This window comes from Lissotriton vulgaris, chromosome 12 (genome assembly GCF_964263255.1).
Source record: "Lissotriton vulgaris chromosome 12, aLisVul1.2, whole genome shotgun sequence".
Taxonomy (NCBI): Eukaryota; Metazoa; Chordata; class Amphibia; order Caudata; family Salamandridae; genus Lissotriton; species Lissotriton vulgaris.
The window spans coordinates 781833116-781849971 of record NC_141700.1 but is presented as its reverse complement, the minus strand read 5'-3'; the positions used below and the strand labels follow the sequence as shown (position 1 = coordinate 781849971).

Here is a 16856-nt window from a genome sequence, read left to right as displayed (position 1 = left end):
AAGCCGCATTCAAAGAACGACTAGACAACAACGCCCACAACAGCAAGGAATTATTCAACATCGTCAAAGAGTTTACCAACCCCACTGCCAACTCGAACGACATCACTCCCTCTCAAACACTTTGCGACTCCCTAGCTTCGTTCTTCCACGACAAAATCGCAGACATCCACAACAGCTTCGACAGCCACCCCGGAGACCAACCCACCCAACCTTCTGCCGTACCTTCACCCCCCTTGAACATCCTTAATGAATGGAACCCAATCTCCACTGAGGACACCATCCGCCTGATGAACTCCATCCACTCAGGGTCCCCCACAGACCCATGCCCTCACCACATCTTCAACAAAGCAGATTCCATCATAGCACCACACCTCCGAGACGTCATCAACTGCTCCCTCAACTCCGCCACCTTCCCGGAAAGCTGGAAACACGCCAAACTCAGCGCCCTTCTGAAAAAACCCACAGCTGACCCCACCGAACTCAAAAACTACTGCCCCATCTCGCTCCTTCCATTCCCGGCCAAAGTCATCGAGAAAGCTGTCAACAACCAACTTGCCGCCTTCCTCGAAACCAACAAATCCCTCGACTCCTCACAGTCCGGCTTCCGAGCCAAACACAGCACTGAGACCGCACTCATCGCAGCAACAGACGACATTCGAACTCAACTGGACAATGGAGACACAGTCGCCCTCATCCTCCTCGACCTCTCCGCAGCCTTCGACACAGTCTGTTATAGCACCCTGATACAACGCCTCAGAAACATCGGAATCCAGGGAAAAGCACTGGAATGGATCACCTCGTTCCTTGCCGGAAGAACACAGAGAGTCCGCCTCCCACCATTCAAGTCAGAGGCCACAGAAGTCATTTGCGGCGTTCCACAAGGATCCTCACTCAGTCCCACCCTCTTCAACGTATACATGAGCCCCCTCGCGGCCATCGCACGCCAACACAACCTCAACATCATCTCCTACGCTGATGACACTCAACTTATACTCTCACTCACCAAAGACCCTAACGCCGCCAAAACCAACCTACATGAAGGAATGAAAGAAGTAGCCGAGTGGATGAAGCACAGCCGTCTGAAACTGAATTCCGACAAAACAGAAGTCCTTATCTTAGGTACCTCCCCCTCTGCCTGGGACGACTCTTGGTGGCCAGAGTCCCTTGGAAAAGCACCCATCCCGACAGACCACGCACGGAACCTGGGCGTCATTCTGGACTCCTCACTCTCGATGACCAGACAAGTCAACGCCATTTCATCATCTTGCTTCAACATTCTTCGCATGCTCAAAAAAACATTTCGCTGGATCCCCACCGAAACTAGAAAAACGGTCACCCACGCACTGGTTACAAGCCGCCTGGACTACGGAAACACCCTTTACGCCGGTACCACCGTAAAACTTCAGAAAAAACTCCAACGCATCCAGAACGCATCAGCCAGACTCATACTGGACATCCCGCGTAACGACCACATTTCTGGTCACCTGAAAAACCTCCCCTGGCTCCCCGTCAATAAGAGGATAACATTCCGCCTCCTAACCCACGCACACAAAGCACTTTACGAACTTGGACCCGAATGCCTCAACACACGACTTTCCTTCTACACCCCCTCCCGCCAGCTACGCTCCTCCAACCAAGCCCTTGCTGCTGTACCTCGCATCAACAAAACCACCATGGGAGGAAGATCCTTCTCCTACCTGGCGGCTAAAACCTGGAACTCACTTCCCATTCACCTTTGACTCACTCAAAACCACCTGGCATTCAGAAAACAACTTAAAACCTGGATATTCGACAAGTAATCCCCCACCCTTCTCCAAGCGCCTTGAGACCCTCTGGGTATGTAGCGCGCTATATAAATTAATTGAATTGAATTGAATTGAATTCAATAGAACATATAATAACTGTAGCACCAAATAGAAAATAGAGCACACAACCAGTAACCACTGGTGAGAGGTAAGTACCACCTACGCAACCCTAACCACCTTAGGAAAATATCACGCAGGGAATCAGGAACTCACTAGTATCACTATACTAGGAAAAACAACCACCTAGGCATAAAAACACATTCAGAGGTAGAGGCACAAAGACATTATACATGATGCAGAAATTACATTAGGCAGGTCATTATGAATTGCTAAAAGATCACATAGGGCCTAAACATGTATCCCCCGCAAGGGCACAACAACAGAACTGTCCCCCAGGCCACCTGGCCTCTCAGGGGCTGAAACGCCCTGTGTCCAGAAAGTCCCCTAAATTTGGAAACTAACGTGGGAGTCCTGCCTCTGGAGACTCGGAAAACAACTGCCCCCACGTTGGATTCCCTCGTGGACTCTGAAGAAATACTGCCAACACATTGGAGTCCCTCCCTGGGGGACTCGAGAACAATGGCCCCCAGAGCCTCGTGTGGGCTTCTGAATACAAATGCCCCACTCGTCGTTGGAGCGGCCCTCTGTCAACCGGGGCTGCTCTAGGTAACAAGGAAACTCCCCCTCACTCACCAGCTCTTGAAACCCTGGGGCTCTCCTCACTGCAGACACAGGGCTCTCCTCCTCACACAGGAGCCCCGTTTCTTCTTCACTGGGTGCTGGCGGTCTGTGAGCGGTGGGCGGGGCTCTTCCACTCGGGAGAGCCTCGCTGGGACAGGAGGATGCTTCTCTCTCTCTGGTCGGGCTGCGGGGCTCCCTACATGCCGGGAGCTCCGCCAGGAAAACACGCACCTTCGCTGGATACCCCGGGGCACTCCCTCGATCTCGGGGGCCCCGGGTGCAAGCGCCACTTCCTCCTGCTTGTGTTCCGCCTTCCTCTCCAGGAGCGCGGGGTTGGCTCCCGTCGACTTCCATTTCTTTTGGGCCAGTACTTCTGGGTCGTCGCAGGCAGCGCGGCGGCCCGGAGGGGGGAGAATAAGCGGCTCACAGCAGAATCCGGGGTAGCTCCTGATAAGTAAATAAATAAAACAAGGTGGGCACCTGTTCTTGGGGCACGACCAAAGTCAGCAAAGAAGCAGGGTGGGCACCCGCGCCGCAACTCGGCTAACTGGCTCGGCGGAATGCAGGTTGGGCACCTGCCTTGAAGACCAGCAAAAAGGGGGATCCCCACGTCGGGGAATCCCTCTAGGGAGGAATCGCCTGCACCAGTGGCTCAATGCGCTATTTGGAGGGGGAGGCCAGCACTCCCCAGGCACTGGCAGACCACCCAAGTCCCTCCAGGTCCGGCAAAAGTCTTTTAGCAAGGCGGGGGGGGCAAGGCTGGGCCCAGGGGCCAGCTCACAGGGCCCTCCAGGCAGGGAGGCAGTCCCCAGTGTCGGTCCTCCTGGCGCCCAGCAGCAGCAGCCCCCCTCAAGAAAGGATCCAAGAAGAGAACATTTTGTGAGGTAACACAGACCCTTTTTATACACCAAATCCCTTTGTTCTTAGGTGCAGAGTGGGGGAAAAACCAGTCGCAGCTGGTTTTGGAGCACTCTGATGTGCTCAGCCCCTCTCACTATTCACTAGTCAGGCTAGGGTCATCAGTCGCACCACAGGGGGCGGAGCCAGCATTGTGTGGGGAAAGCCCAGCCCTATTCTGGTCCCAGGTGCACTCCTCCCCGGACATCAACATGCAGATCTCCCTTTCACCAGTGGGGCAGACCCATCCTGACTCCTGGAGCCTGGCACACCAGCCATCTCCAGCCAATCACAAGCCAGCACATTCACTGCACAGGTACAGCAACTTCTAGAAGTGGCACTTCCACACTAGACACATTCACGCCGCACACATCATCGCGCAGCATTTAATCACACGAGTCCGCACATACCAAACTTGCACCTGCACTCCCCATGCATCAGGACTACCAGGGACACATACATTCCCCATTCATTCCTATGGGAGGACAGGCCACCTCACTACACGCACGCACTTTACCCTGGGACACAGTGGTAAAGTGCGCAGAAGCCAAAAATCACTAACACCAGGTCACCATTAAAAGCAAAAAGTTTAGGGGTGAACCTGCCAGAAGGGCCAAGTCCAACACACAGTATGGTTAGTTTTCAACATCATACCAGTGAGTAAACATTGGAAATGGAAAAACAGAAAAAAAGCCTGGCTGAGTTGTTTCACACCCTTTCCTAACTGTTAATTGTTGCTCTTCCTCAGGTTTCAGCATTGTTGGCCATGCCTTGTTTGTCTTCAGCTACAGTACCTGGAACGGTCGCATTGTCTATTTGGTAGACATCTACGTCATGCCAGAATTCAGAGGTAGGAACAGGATGGGGAGCTTGTGGCATGAATGGTCAGCGTTAAATGAGTAATTTTGCATATAATAGTAGGTTCATGTATACAGTCATTATTGCAATCAAAAGAAAGGTCATATCTTCTATATGAATGCATCTACACTTCAAACACAGTCAGAGTTTGAACATTCTAGGGGCCTGCTACATCATATGTTTTCTGTCTTCTATGTGCCTGCTCTTTCTTAGAGATAAAACACTTGACAAATGTGTGTGTACGGTGTAAATGCTGTGAGAAGTGTCATGCGCTGAGAGTGAACGCAGAGCAGTGAAGTCTTTGCTCCGGGTATGGTGTCCAGCATTCACCATGACATGGTTCTTTCTGCTAATTGCAGGGCTCGAAAAATCCCAAAAATGGTACTAGTCCCGCAGGACTAGTACCTTGAAAAATATCCTCGACCTAACTGCAAACTACTTGACCCCCATCTCTAAAAGCGGAGCAAATGTGGCAAGATAACAAGATTTAAAGGCATCCTTATTGCTCATTAACTTTGTGAGCAATAAAAATGCATTTAAATCTTGTTATCTTGTCATTTTTGCTCCGTTTTCACATACAGAGGACAAAAGATAGTTTGTCTTCCTACTTGTCAGAAAGGGCAAGTAGGACCTAAAAACAGCTCGACCTTGTTAAGGTTAGCTCGCATATGCGAGCGGTCGAGTGGACTATAACCCAGGCTTTAATAACAAAAAGTAACACACCTGCTCCTTAAACGTGGCACCCTCACTCTCTATAGCCATAAACCTTGTTGTTCCTAAACTCTTGTCCCCAGTGGCGAGCAAGGTCAGGTGGTACCTGGTGTGGAAAATTTCTTGTCAACCCGCCCATATTGAAATTATTAAAATAAGGAAAAATGATAGTTACACATATTTTTACCATTTTGTCACCCGCCTCAGTGATGACACCCAGGGCGGCCTGCACCCACTGCACCCCTAAACTCCATGGCACTGGGTTCTATCTCACACAGTGTTTATGTGAAAGTAGACTCTTTGCAAGGTAATCGTGCCAGTTTGTAGCATGTGCAGCTGTAGGTCACAGGCTGTGCCCATTCCTGTTAGCTAGTGTTGGGCGTAGAGTTTGCAAATTGCTTTCCTTCGAAGAAGGAATTTCAGTTTTTCAGCTTTGAGGTGATCCATCATATCTTCCCCGAAACCCACAATGCACCAGGATACAGACGGCACTAGATTGCTTTTTTCTGTCATTGAGTTCAGGCATGTTTCCACAGCTCAAAAAAACTGCACCAAAAGACGTTACTCTCGGCACTGCACAATATAAACAACCCCAACCAAGACACAGTGCAGAGCGACAGAAAACATCAAGTCAACATCGCTACAACTACCCTGTCAAAACCGAATCGTTTGATGAGCCTGGGACCTGCTCATACAAAAAGGACTAATGAGGGTGAGGGTATAGCTAGCCCACCAAGTGAAAAATAATCCTTGATAGAACAGCAAATACTTGTGGTCAGACCAGCAACCCATCTGTAACCTATGACTTCCACAATGGGACATCTGTTTAGCCGCCTTTAGTTAAAAAATGATCCATTGGTACTAAAAGGACAGTCGGTGGGCCCATTATATCCTGATGCAGCACCATGACTCAGCAGAGTCTACATATGCTGTGGTCGCTGAGGATGACGGTGAACTAAAATCTGACGATGAAAGGGCGGGTTTATCTGGTAGCGCAGACGGCCAACAGGACAGAAGCTGGGAGCATTATTCCATGATGCAGCACCAGGGCTCTGCTGAGTCTCCATCTGCCGTGGTCTCCAGTGATGTCGATGGACTAAATTGCGGCAATAAAATGACTGGTTTACCCAGTAGCACTGATGGCAAACAGAGGACAAGCAATGTATGCCTCTTGCAAGGACTTTGACTCCGAAGTTGAGCAATAAGTTTGGGGCCACACACCGTGGACCTCAGTAGGCCACTATTTATGGTCAAAACGGTTTTCCCTCCTTGGACTGACCGCCAAATAAGCACTGGCTCCAGAGCAAGGATTGGCCCTGACAGCTCTATGCCTTTGCTGAAGGAACTACCTATGAAAAAGGATTACCAATTGGAAGTAACTGCAATACTCAAAACAGTCCAGCACCGAAAAGGTCCCTCGATGCTGGATGAAGCTTGACACTGAAAAAACCAGGCCTGAGAGAACACTGAGTCAGCGCTGGCATCAAAGTTGATGGCAAATCAGACTTCAATTCCCGGATCTGAAGAGGGTGAACAACTTGAGCACAGGCTCAGGACCATCGTTCCCTGTAACCTGCGTGCATGCGTGCGTACAGTGTCATTCACCAGCGCACGGGCGCTTACGCACAGTGGCTTTCACCAGCACGCATGCGTGCACACAGTGGCTTTCACCAGCGTGCATGCGTGCACACAGTGGCTTTCACCAGCGCGCATGCGTGTGCACAGTGCCTTTCACCAGCGAGCTCGCGTGCACACTGGGGTCCCAGGGGGAACATGGCATGAGCCGGTGTCCCCCTGGGGTTTTTCGCGTGGTGGAACAAGCCACGCAGCGCTTCAGGTGAAGTTGATTGGGAGGAGGCGGGTGTCAGGGAGCTTTAAATAAGGCTGAGTTACAGCGGGATTTGCTGGAGTTTTCCGAGTTTTTGAAGGTTTCGTGACGGGGAGCGGAGGGCGTTTCTGTTCTGCTTTGACAGGCAAGAGTCGGAGCGACATGTAGGAGGATGCGGCGGTGGGCGACGCGCTGCACGTCTTTTGGGAGGTAGGCCGTGGGGGATTCACTGAGGCATGGTGTGAATGCTGAGCTGGGCGTTAAGTAAGAACAGGGTTAACCCAAAAGTCGCTGACCCGACGCAGCAATTATTGGTTACCTGTGACGTGGTATCTCTGTATACTTCCATCCCTCAAGAGGAAGCGTTAGCAGTCATCATGAGATACCTGGAATCTAGACCAGCACCCCTGCGTGTGCCATCTGAATTCATTATTTCCTTACTTCGGGTCGCTATGACGAAGAACTTTTTCACCTTCAAAAATGATTTTTTTCTTCAAACACAGGGTGTGGCAATGGGGGCTCCTTTTGCCCCGGATGTAGCCATTTTATATATGGCAGCCTTTGAAACAAACAACATACTTAATGCCAACAATCCTTTCAACAACCATCTTAACATCTGGGTTCGTTACATAGACGACATTTTTATAATTTGGAATGGTGATTCGACCACCCTGAATGAGTTTCACCTATGGCTAAACCAGCAATCACCTCATCTACAATTCACTATACAATCTAACAATCAAAGTATAGACTTTCTGGATATCACCATCTACCACCATCAGGGCCAACTTCAAACCACTCTGTACAGAAAACCGGCGGAGAGGAACTCCCTACTTCAATATAGTAGTCACCATCCACGTGCCCTCCGTGATAACCTCCCATTCGGTCAGTTTTTACGGGTCTGAAGAAACTGTTCCTCCAAAGAACATTACTTCCAACAGTCGGAAGAACTAGCTGAACGCTTGAAAGCCCGTGGCTACCCAAAAAGACTGGTGACTAAAGCTAAGAAACGTGCATGGTTCTACCCCCGGGAGGAACTCTTAAAGACCAAAGATCCAATTGACAATCAGCAGGATAGGATTGTCTGTGTGACGACCTTCTCTACCAAGAGCAACCTAATTAAGAAGATTGTAAATCATCACTGGCAACTGGTTGCAGACGACATACAGCATCCCGACACCCCACTACATGCCTTCAAAAAATCCAGAAGTGTGAAAGACTATGTAGTACGCTCGCTTCTTCCATCCAAGGAAGATCCCACCATCAGATCTCTGTGGAATCTCCAGCCGATCATTGGCCATTTCAAATGCGGCCAGTGTAAAGCCTGTGATAGCTGTATACAAACCAAAGAATTCATACACAACCAGAAGAAAATCCAACTGAAATCTCTCAGCAATTGTAACACCTCGACAGTGATCTATGCGATTGTATGCCCCTGCAATCTCATTTATATTGGACAAACTCAACAGAAAATCAAGCAACGGGTCTTGCAACATATGAGCCGCATTAGATGTGAGGTGGCTGGTGCTCCTCTAGTCGACCACTTCAGATCAGTACAACATCCACTTGATAGTCTAAAATGGCTAGTAATTGAGAAAATTAACCTTGGCCCCAGGGGTGGGAACATATCCAACATACTTAACATAAGGGAACTTAAATGGATGTTCTACTTTGACTCTATAAATTCAGGTCTCAACGAACATGATAGTTCCTTTTCGCAACTGGCCACCTTAGCTTAATGTGTACTACCAATTTCTATATGAGATTAAGGAACTAATTGAATATAACCATCCAATGTGGTTTATCAGTCAACTGCAACTGCCTATACCGTCATGGGACAGGTACGCAGTACATTTTTCATGGGTTATTATCTTTTGCCGGAGATCCTACTGACTGACATACAATCTTTGTTGATACTGATACGATGTGTACATATCTATCATCTATTGAAATTTGGATATATACTGCTTTACCATCATGTGATAGGTACGCAGTTTTGTAACAACAATAATGATACCATCTTATTTCATGATGTATTTATGTGAACTATTACTTACGTTAATTACCGTCTTTGAGACTGCTATACTAATATTACAATTGCATTACCAATACGTGGACAATGTCGCAGTAATATATCATTAATTACCTTTGGACGTTGACACCAACTTCACCCATTGGTGACATTTACGGATCGGATCCGTCTTAACTTCGTGATTCTAAACCCCCATTGGGGTTGCCTTGCCTAAAATGCCTATTTACCTATGTGGATCTGTGTACCCTCCACCTTACCAAATACGTAGAACATTTAACTACGCTACTCGATTGCGCTACTATGGCAACGGGCGACTCTCGTAGTCCTTTTTTTACTGGCCATCCCACGTGACACCGTTACCATAACAACCTGAGTATCAGGAAGTTCTCTGCCCGCGAGGAACCTGAGTCAGACGCCGAGCGTAAAGCCGACCGGTAAGCTTACAAACCCTCCGGTTGTCTTGTTACTCTGCTCCACTCTCCCGCGCTAACTTTTTAACTGAATAATGTGACACTCAATTGCGTTCTTTTTACTTTGTAGACACCGCAATTGGATTTAATCAGCATCCCTGTTTCAATTATAGACCAGCGGACTTTCAAGCCATTCGGTAAGCTCCGCTTTGGTTTTGATTCATAATTTACCCTTTTTAAAAAACCGAGGGTCCAATCCTAAGTGGTGTTTCTCCTTTTGATAGACGGTTCGAGTGGTTCTTCGTCCAGCATTTTGACCTTTCAAGGAACCCGAACTTTACCTTAGTAAGTCATTTGGCTTTCCCTTATCGAGTTTTTGTTGATTCAAGTAGATATTTTATTCTAAAAAGTCTATATATGATTTTTCTTAGGCTTTTGAACTAATATTAAGGACCTTTCTTTGGAATAACTCCATCCCCCCACCGGATATACTCAGGTATGTCTATTTACCCTACCCACCTAAGTCAAGCCTGGAATATATTTCAAATTCAGAATTAACTAAACAAATCCCCCCCTTTTTCAATATCAGGTTGGCTGCCCCTATTTTACCGCCCGTCCTGAAGAAGACCCGTGTGCAAGGAATGTGAATAAATCCTGCTTCCCAGGGTCGAAACGTCGACACCCACCCTTACCCTACAACAGCCCTAATCAACCCACCAATTTTGCATTAACTGGACATTGGGGCATGTGTTTTGTTGAAATTATGACAATGAGCAACTGTTTATTTTGTTTATTACTGAGCATCTGATTTCTCATTATTACTACCTGATCAATATCACGTTTTTATTGTCACCTATCCTTCCCCCCACTATACCTTCACTATATCACTCCCCCTCCACCCCCAGGGGCACCAATACCGTTACAATTGTGTATGCTTTGTTGAATATACAACCGTGCAATTTTCCTATAATGTGATTAAAACATTATAGAGGCATTGATTCTTTGGTAACTAGCTTTATTTTAATACTTTATGTAATTATATGCTCTTGTTCACTGGGACCCCTTATTCTTAACTGCTGAGCTGGGTATTACACGGCCTCGGCGGAAGGCAGCGGGGGGTAGTGGACGCAGTGGCTCCATGTTTGCAGGCAGCTGGTCGGAATTCCCTGGCTTTTGCACGCCTGTAAGAGGCGGCGTGAGGGCAGCTCTCACCAGCAGGCATCCAGCGTTACGGAGAGGAGGGCGTTTTGGTCTTTCCTCGATGTGCTATGGGGAGGTGCAAGGGGCGGTAGGCTCTGCTCCCCGCAGAGACAGGGTTGGCAGGAGAGGAGTGTCTGGGAAAAGTGCTTCAGCCACCCCAAGGTGTGCAGCCTCGCTGTCTCGTGGGAGGCAAAAGAAAGAGAGGGGTTTTGCAAGGAGGGTGTCAGCATCATTATCTGTGCCGGGGACCCCTTACACGAGGTGCAGGTACAGACAAGCCATGTGTTTGGCAGAGGAATGTTAGGTTTCAACAGGTTTAAGTGGGGCCATTTTCATTGCGCCTCCAGTTTTTAGGTCTCGCGACCTATCAATGCGCACAAGCGCATTGAGCGGAGCGAGATTTCATGTCGGCAAAATCCTCGTCAAACCAAGGGCTTTCAGCCGCGGTTTTCTTGAAGTTCACGTGAATCACGTGAGCAAACAAGCACGCGCATCAGCCTCCCTCCCTACGGCCGCCACCACATCAAAGGGCTTCTCCCAGCGTGTCTCCTCCCCTAATTATTCATGGCTTTCAGTTTCCCGGCCGTACTTTGTTTAAAGCTTCAGCGCGAGGCACACGCATTTGTTCACATCACACTTTAGTGCCCCCTGCCCTGAGGCACGCATCACTTGCCCGCTGCCATTAACCACGCATCACTTGTTCTTCGCCACACTGTGCCTGCTTGTCTAATTTAGATATCCCTGTTTGTGTGCGTTATTTAACTTAGAGACTCCTAGTTTTGCTAGTTAAAAGTGAGGACATTTCTTTTCCGTCTCTTATAACTTAATAGTCCAAGTAAAATGGAAAATAAAATTCTCCAGATTTCTATAATTAATTCTCAATCGCATACACACCAAAACGCAGCCATGTAATATGTGTAATCGAAATTACTTTCTAGCATGAACGTAACATTTTGTGGACTAAAAGCCAGGACATCGAACGATATGGTGATACCCGCCAGTTACTAAAGCAAAGAGTGCGAAACAGACAGATCGTTGGGCAGTTAATAGAAAAGGGTGAACTTAGCGGCGCCTGTCTGTGCGGAACCATATGGAAGAGAACGTGCAGCATATGGGGCAGGAAAAGGTGCTACACCAGCTATATATCGGCTACAGTCGGAAGAGAGCGCGTTAACTACTGTGTGCACAGACCGCAGCATAAGAACTCAGGCGTGTCCTAACATTTTTCCCACCATAAAACACCTCACCTGCCCCCCTATAGTAACGTCAAAGAATACTATGGGATTATTCGAATTTGATGCCAGGACCGCCATTCTTGTGACTGTGACCCGGAAACAGTACAGTTCCCGGAAACAGAACTGTTTCAGACGGTAGAGCGTTTCAGGGCATTAACGATAAACATAGAAGAAAGATAGAACGGGCGCCCTTTTACGGTCCTCGTTTCTTTGATACTGGGGGTTACTCAAGTGCTAAACTTGTGTTTTTTACGTACTTGGCCAATTTCTGTGCAAGCTAGCGGACCTTTCTAACAGATAAGGAAAAGCTTCCAGTCAGCATGCAATCATAACATCTGCTGACTGCTTATGATGAAATGGATTTTCAATAAACGTACTGAAGCTTGACCAATATGTTTATGTGCCAATCTATGCAGAGCACTGGGATACGTTTTTTTATTATATTTTTTTATAGCATCCCGACCCCCTTTTCTACCTCCGTTGTCAACTACCTCCCTCCAAATTTACATGCTACAGCTCACAGGTGCCTCTGTGGCATGTGCGACACCGTCACCCGTCTTGGGTTTTTAGCCAGCAGCAAGTGTTTTTCATTCTTGGAATCTTAATGTTAATTTTCTCAGTAAAGGTACAAGCGTATACGTTTCTGGATGCAGAATGCTGCTGGGTAAAAGTCAGTAACGGTTTGGAGATACAAGCATAGCTATGATGTCAGACGTACTCTTCAACCAGTTGCTTCATTGGGAAGTTTCGTCCAAACTAGGCATGCCTCACTTCATCCATCTCGTTTCCCAATCTGGTTTTGCCCAGTTTCATGCCTCATTCATCAATCCTGTTCGCGACATCTCAATAGTTCTTAACTTCGATAAGGACTCTTATGAGGCATACCCCAGACTGACTTTCTGTATTAGGCGACAGCCTAACCCTCGGTACCATGTGTAAAGATTTACAAGACTCTGTGCATGCCACATACAAAAATAAGAGGAAAAAGCCTCGGAATATTCCTTTAGACATCAGCCAATTTCAGGAGCAGCCCTACATGCACTTGCTGCAGTGTAAAACAGTGACTAGAAGCTCTCCTTACAAACCTCCCTCGCGCACAGCAGTAGGGCAGTGCTAAAGCGGCTTTCCCCATTTGTAGGGTTACGTTTGCAGTAACCATTAAGAATCAGAGTCAGAAAGACCCGCCCCCTCTCAAGGATATCATCCGGAAAGAGGAATCCTGCCTCCCACATGCTCTCTCTGCAGCATTATCTCACGAGTCACCTGTTACTGCCATGCCCAAGTGTAGAACCATGCCAGCACAATGACAGAAGGGACTACATATGCAGTGTTCACTGGACCAGAAGAACAGAAGTAAAGGAAGGGAGGAAGGGGAGGTGGAAACCCTAGAGAAGAAATTAAAAACAAGCACTGGCGTTGCCAATAGGTCTTGCAGTAGGAAAGTTGGAGCTATTACAATTGCAAATAACAATGCCTTTTATTTTTCTTTTCATTTTAAAAACATAAAGGGCTTTGTCATTTACAAAACCAATAGCTCCAAATTTCCTACTGCGAGGCCTATTGGCAACGCCAGTGCTTGTTTTTTCTTTTGGGCGCTCTGCTTTGCTAGTGGAGTATTTTAGTAACAGTGGAAAAGACATGCTCACGGTCTCTGCATTTTCACCGGCTGCCATTGAGCTAGGTGACTCACAGGATTATATCAGTGACATCCCAGCAGGACAGTTATTGGAGAGGAATAAGTTGGCGGTTTCTCAGTCCTCTCATTACGGGGGACCTGGTTTGGGCAGTGCGCCCCCAGTTTTGTCTGATCAGTATAATACGGTAGGGCCTGAGGAGGTGGTGGTTTAGGGCATGACAATCTTTGTTTTAAAATCTTTATTTTCCAGTTCTGCAATAAAGACATGACACTAAAGATACAATGCAGTCGGATGGATCATCATTTGCGAAGGATTAATAAGGCATATCAAAGCAAACAAAAGGTACATAAAATGTTAACAAAGAATAATGTGCTGCGACCAAAAGAAAAGTACACATCCAAAAATAATGACAGAAAATGTAATGCACATAACATTCAAGCAAGTGTCCTGCAATCAGAACGCCATGCCGTCGGAGATCTAACCCACACCCTCGGGGGTAATGCCGGTCTGTACCTGCGAATCATGCATCGCCTAACGCCTGGAAATGTAGTCCCTTTATGGGCCCCAAATGTCAATAGGCCTGGATGAGCGGGGAAGCAGGGTACTAAATTCCTCGCAATTCACGTTGCAAAATGCAAGGTTCTTCAACCAAGCGTGTAACGTAGGGGCGCGTTTGCTGCCCCACAACAGCGCAATCTCTCGCTTGGCCAAGAGGAAACCCAGCGCAGCCAGCCTGCAGACCTTCTTAGAGAAGTTCGCCACATAACCTAGAAGTGCGATCTCAGGGGTAGGTAGGAGTTGCATGGATAATATGTCCCCCAAAGTGGAAAGGACGCTCAACCAATACTGGTGTATCTTAGGACAGGTCCAAGTGAGGTGCGTGTCGTGCCCACACGATGGCACTAGGACCCTGGGGACTCAGGGCCTGGGGACAGAGACACCGTACACCACATCCGGTCAGGGGAAGGGGGATGAGGGCAGTCGGGATCAGGACCTCAGGACAAGAGGTCAGGGCACAGGGCACGCCGCACCAAGAAGCTATTGTCGAAATAAAGGAATTGCCTACCATAACCTTCCCATCGGAATACTCTGACGTGAAGAAAGAGCGATTTTAACCAGGAGCCCACCCTGGATCGCGTCGTGACCAGAGAAGGAGTGCAGGAACATAGCAACGTCAAGCAACAGCAGCGACACGGGAGCCCACCCCGATTCGCTGCAGGAGGACCAGGAAAGAAAAAGAAATCCAGCGACCCCCGGTAAGCGCCCAGCAAAGAGCGCGCAATTGAAGATTTGAAGAGGAAAGGCAGCGCGAGCTCTCGCGAGAGTCTCGGCGGCCATCTTGGGGGTCAGGCGCGACAGCCAATAGAAATTGAGAACGCGCGCGGTGGCCATTTTGGAGTCAGGCAGCACTGTGAGTGGACGCGAAGTCCTGCGAGATCATCAGCGGCCATCTTAGAAACAGGCAAACGGACCAATAGGAAGCCAGAAAGGCTCGGCGGCCATCTTAAGGCCAGGAATGGATCGATTTTTGGACAGCAAGTACCAAGATCAACAGAAAACAGCTAAAGAAGCAACATAGAAGACATAATAAAGTAAGGAAGGGCCAAAACAAAGGAAATAGAAAGCTACAAGAGGAATAAAAGAGAAAATTTGACAAAAGTAACAACAAAAGACATAAAAGACAAGACAAAGACAAAAAAGGAAAGAATAATAAGGAGAATTTAAGAAGCAGAACGAAGTGATGGCAGACCCAAAACAAAGCGCGCAATATAGAAGACCACTGCCATTTAGCCTGTCCGAACCGCAAACAGGGATAAGATGGGAGAAATGGCTCAGACGGTTTGAAAATTATGCAGAGGCAACAGATGTCACAGCAGCAAAGAAACGAGGACTGTTTATAAATCTAGTGGGCGATGAGGTCGAGGACTTGATGGTGACACTGCCAACCAAGGAGATTGACACCTATGACAAACTAATAAAATGCCTAACAGACAAGTTTGACCCGCAAAGAAATGTGGACTTTGAGAGATACAGCTTCACGATTGCCTTTCAACAAGCTGAGGAATCACTAGATGATTTCGCAACGAGGTTGAGGAAACTGATGACCCACTGTGAGTTCGATAAATTCGACAACGAGCAGGCCATACGATTACTTATAATAACGGGTTGTCGAGACATAGAGTTCCGGACAAGGATACTAAAAGAACCAATAGCTCTAGAGAACATCCTCGCACTTGGGAGGGAGGAAGCGCGAGCAACGACACACGCTCAAGTGATGGAACGTGGCAAGGGAAGAGGTGGAGAACAAATCCATCGAATGGCAAGCAATGGCAAAACAGGACACTGGAGACAAGACAGAGGGGATTAGTCAGCAAGGAAGCCGCAAGAAGGAACATGCTACAGATGTGGACTGGAATTCCCACCCAGAGGACAATGCCCCGCATTTGGCCAGACGTGCAGAAAATGCAACGGAAGGGACCACTACGCGAGCGTGTGCCGAGGAGCACAGTTCAGGAACGACCGGGGAAGAACGAGCAGAGGAAGAATGTCGACAAGGAGACACATCAGGCATGTCGAGACTGGAGTGAGAGGTTCATCAGCAGAGTCAGAGGAAGAATATGAAGAAGAGAAAACAGAGCGCCTATACCTCATGACAGAGGGCACAACGGACTCAGAAGACGATGAGGAAGTGTGCAATGAAGCAATATGCCTGATAGACAAGAAAAGGATAAGGAAAACGGAATCGGTAACAATAAAAGTGGGGCCACATGACGCCACTTTTGTTCTGGACAGTGGTGCAACGTGCAACATTATGTGCATTTCGGAGTATGAAAAAATGAAAATAAAGCCAATCTTGAAGCCATCACGAGTGAAAGTCTTCACGTGGGGGGCAAAGCGACCAGTGATCAACCTGGGAAAGTTCAAGGAAGAACTAAGGTACAAAGACCAAAGGATAACGGAGCAGATACATGTACTCAAAGGAGACATCCCCGCGCCATGTTTGTTGAGCAACGTCACAGCACAAGTGATGGGGCTGATGGAAATGACATATCACATGGCAGAAAAAAAGAACATCTTAAAAGAATATCCAAAACTGATAGAGGGACTAGGAAAACTGAAAGGGCGGCAGATAACACTGCACATTGACGAAACGGTGAGACCGGTTGCGCAACATCACAGAAGGGTGCCCATACATCTACAACCACAAGTGGAGGAAGAGCTGAAAGCCCTCCTAAACCAGGGCATCATCGAACCAGCAGATGGACCGACACTGTGGGTGTCACCCATCATGGCCGTCCCAAAGAAGGACAAATCAAAAATAAGAATATGCGTGGACATGAGGATTCCAAACAAGGCCATTGAACGGGAGCGACACCCAGGCCCACACCTGGACGATATGATTAGCTGTCTCACGGGTACAAGAAGATTTTCAAAGCTAGACCTATGCAAGGGCTACCATCAGTTGGAACTTGACCCCCAGTCACGGTACATTACGACATTCTCCACCCACCTGGGGTTATTTAGATACAAGCGCCTAAGCTTCGGAATCTCGTCAGCCGCG

At 47.9% G+C, this 16856-nt stretch overlaps 1 protein-coding gene across 1 annotated transcript in view; it reads left to right on the top strand.

The window, feature by feature from the left end:
* Positions 1–16856, top strand: part of LOC147678699 (thialysine N-epsilon-acetyltransferase-like) — a 97577-nt gene that overhangs the window by 50386 nt on the left and 30335 nt on the right. The window contains exon 4 of the mRNA XM_086946626.1: positions 4132–4233. Within this exon, the coding sequence (XP_086802752.1) occupies positions 4132–4233 (102 nt within the window). The remainder of the gene's footprint in view (positions 1–4131; positions 4234–16856) is intronic.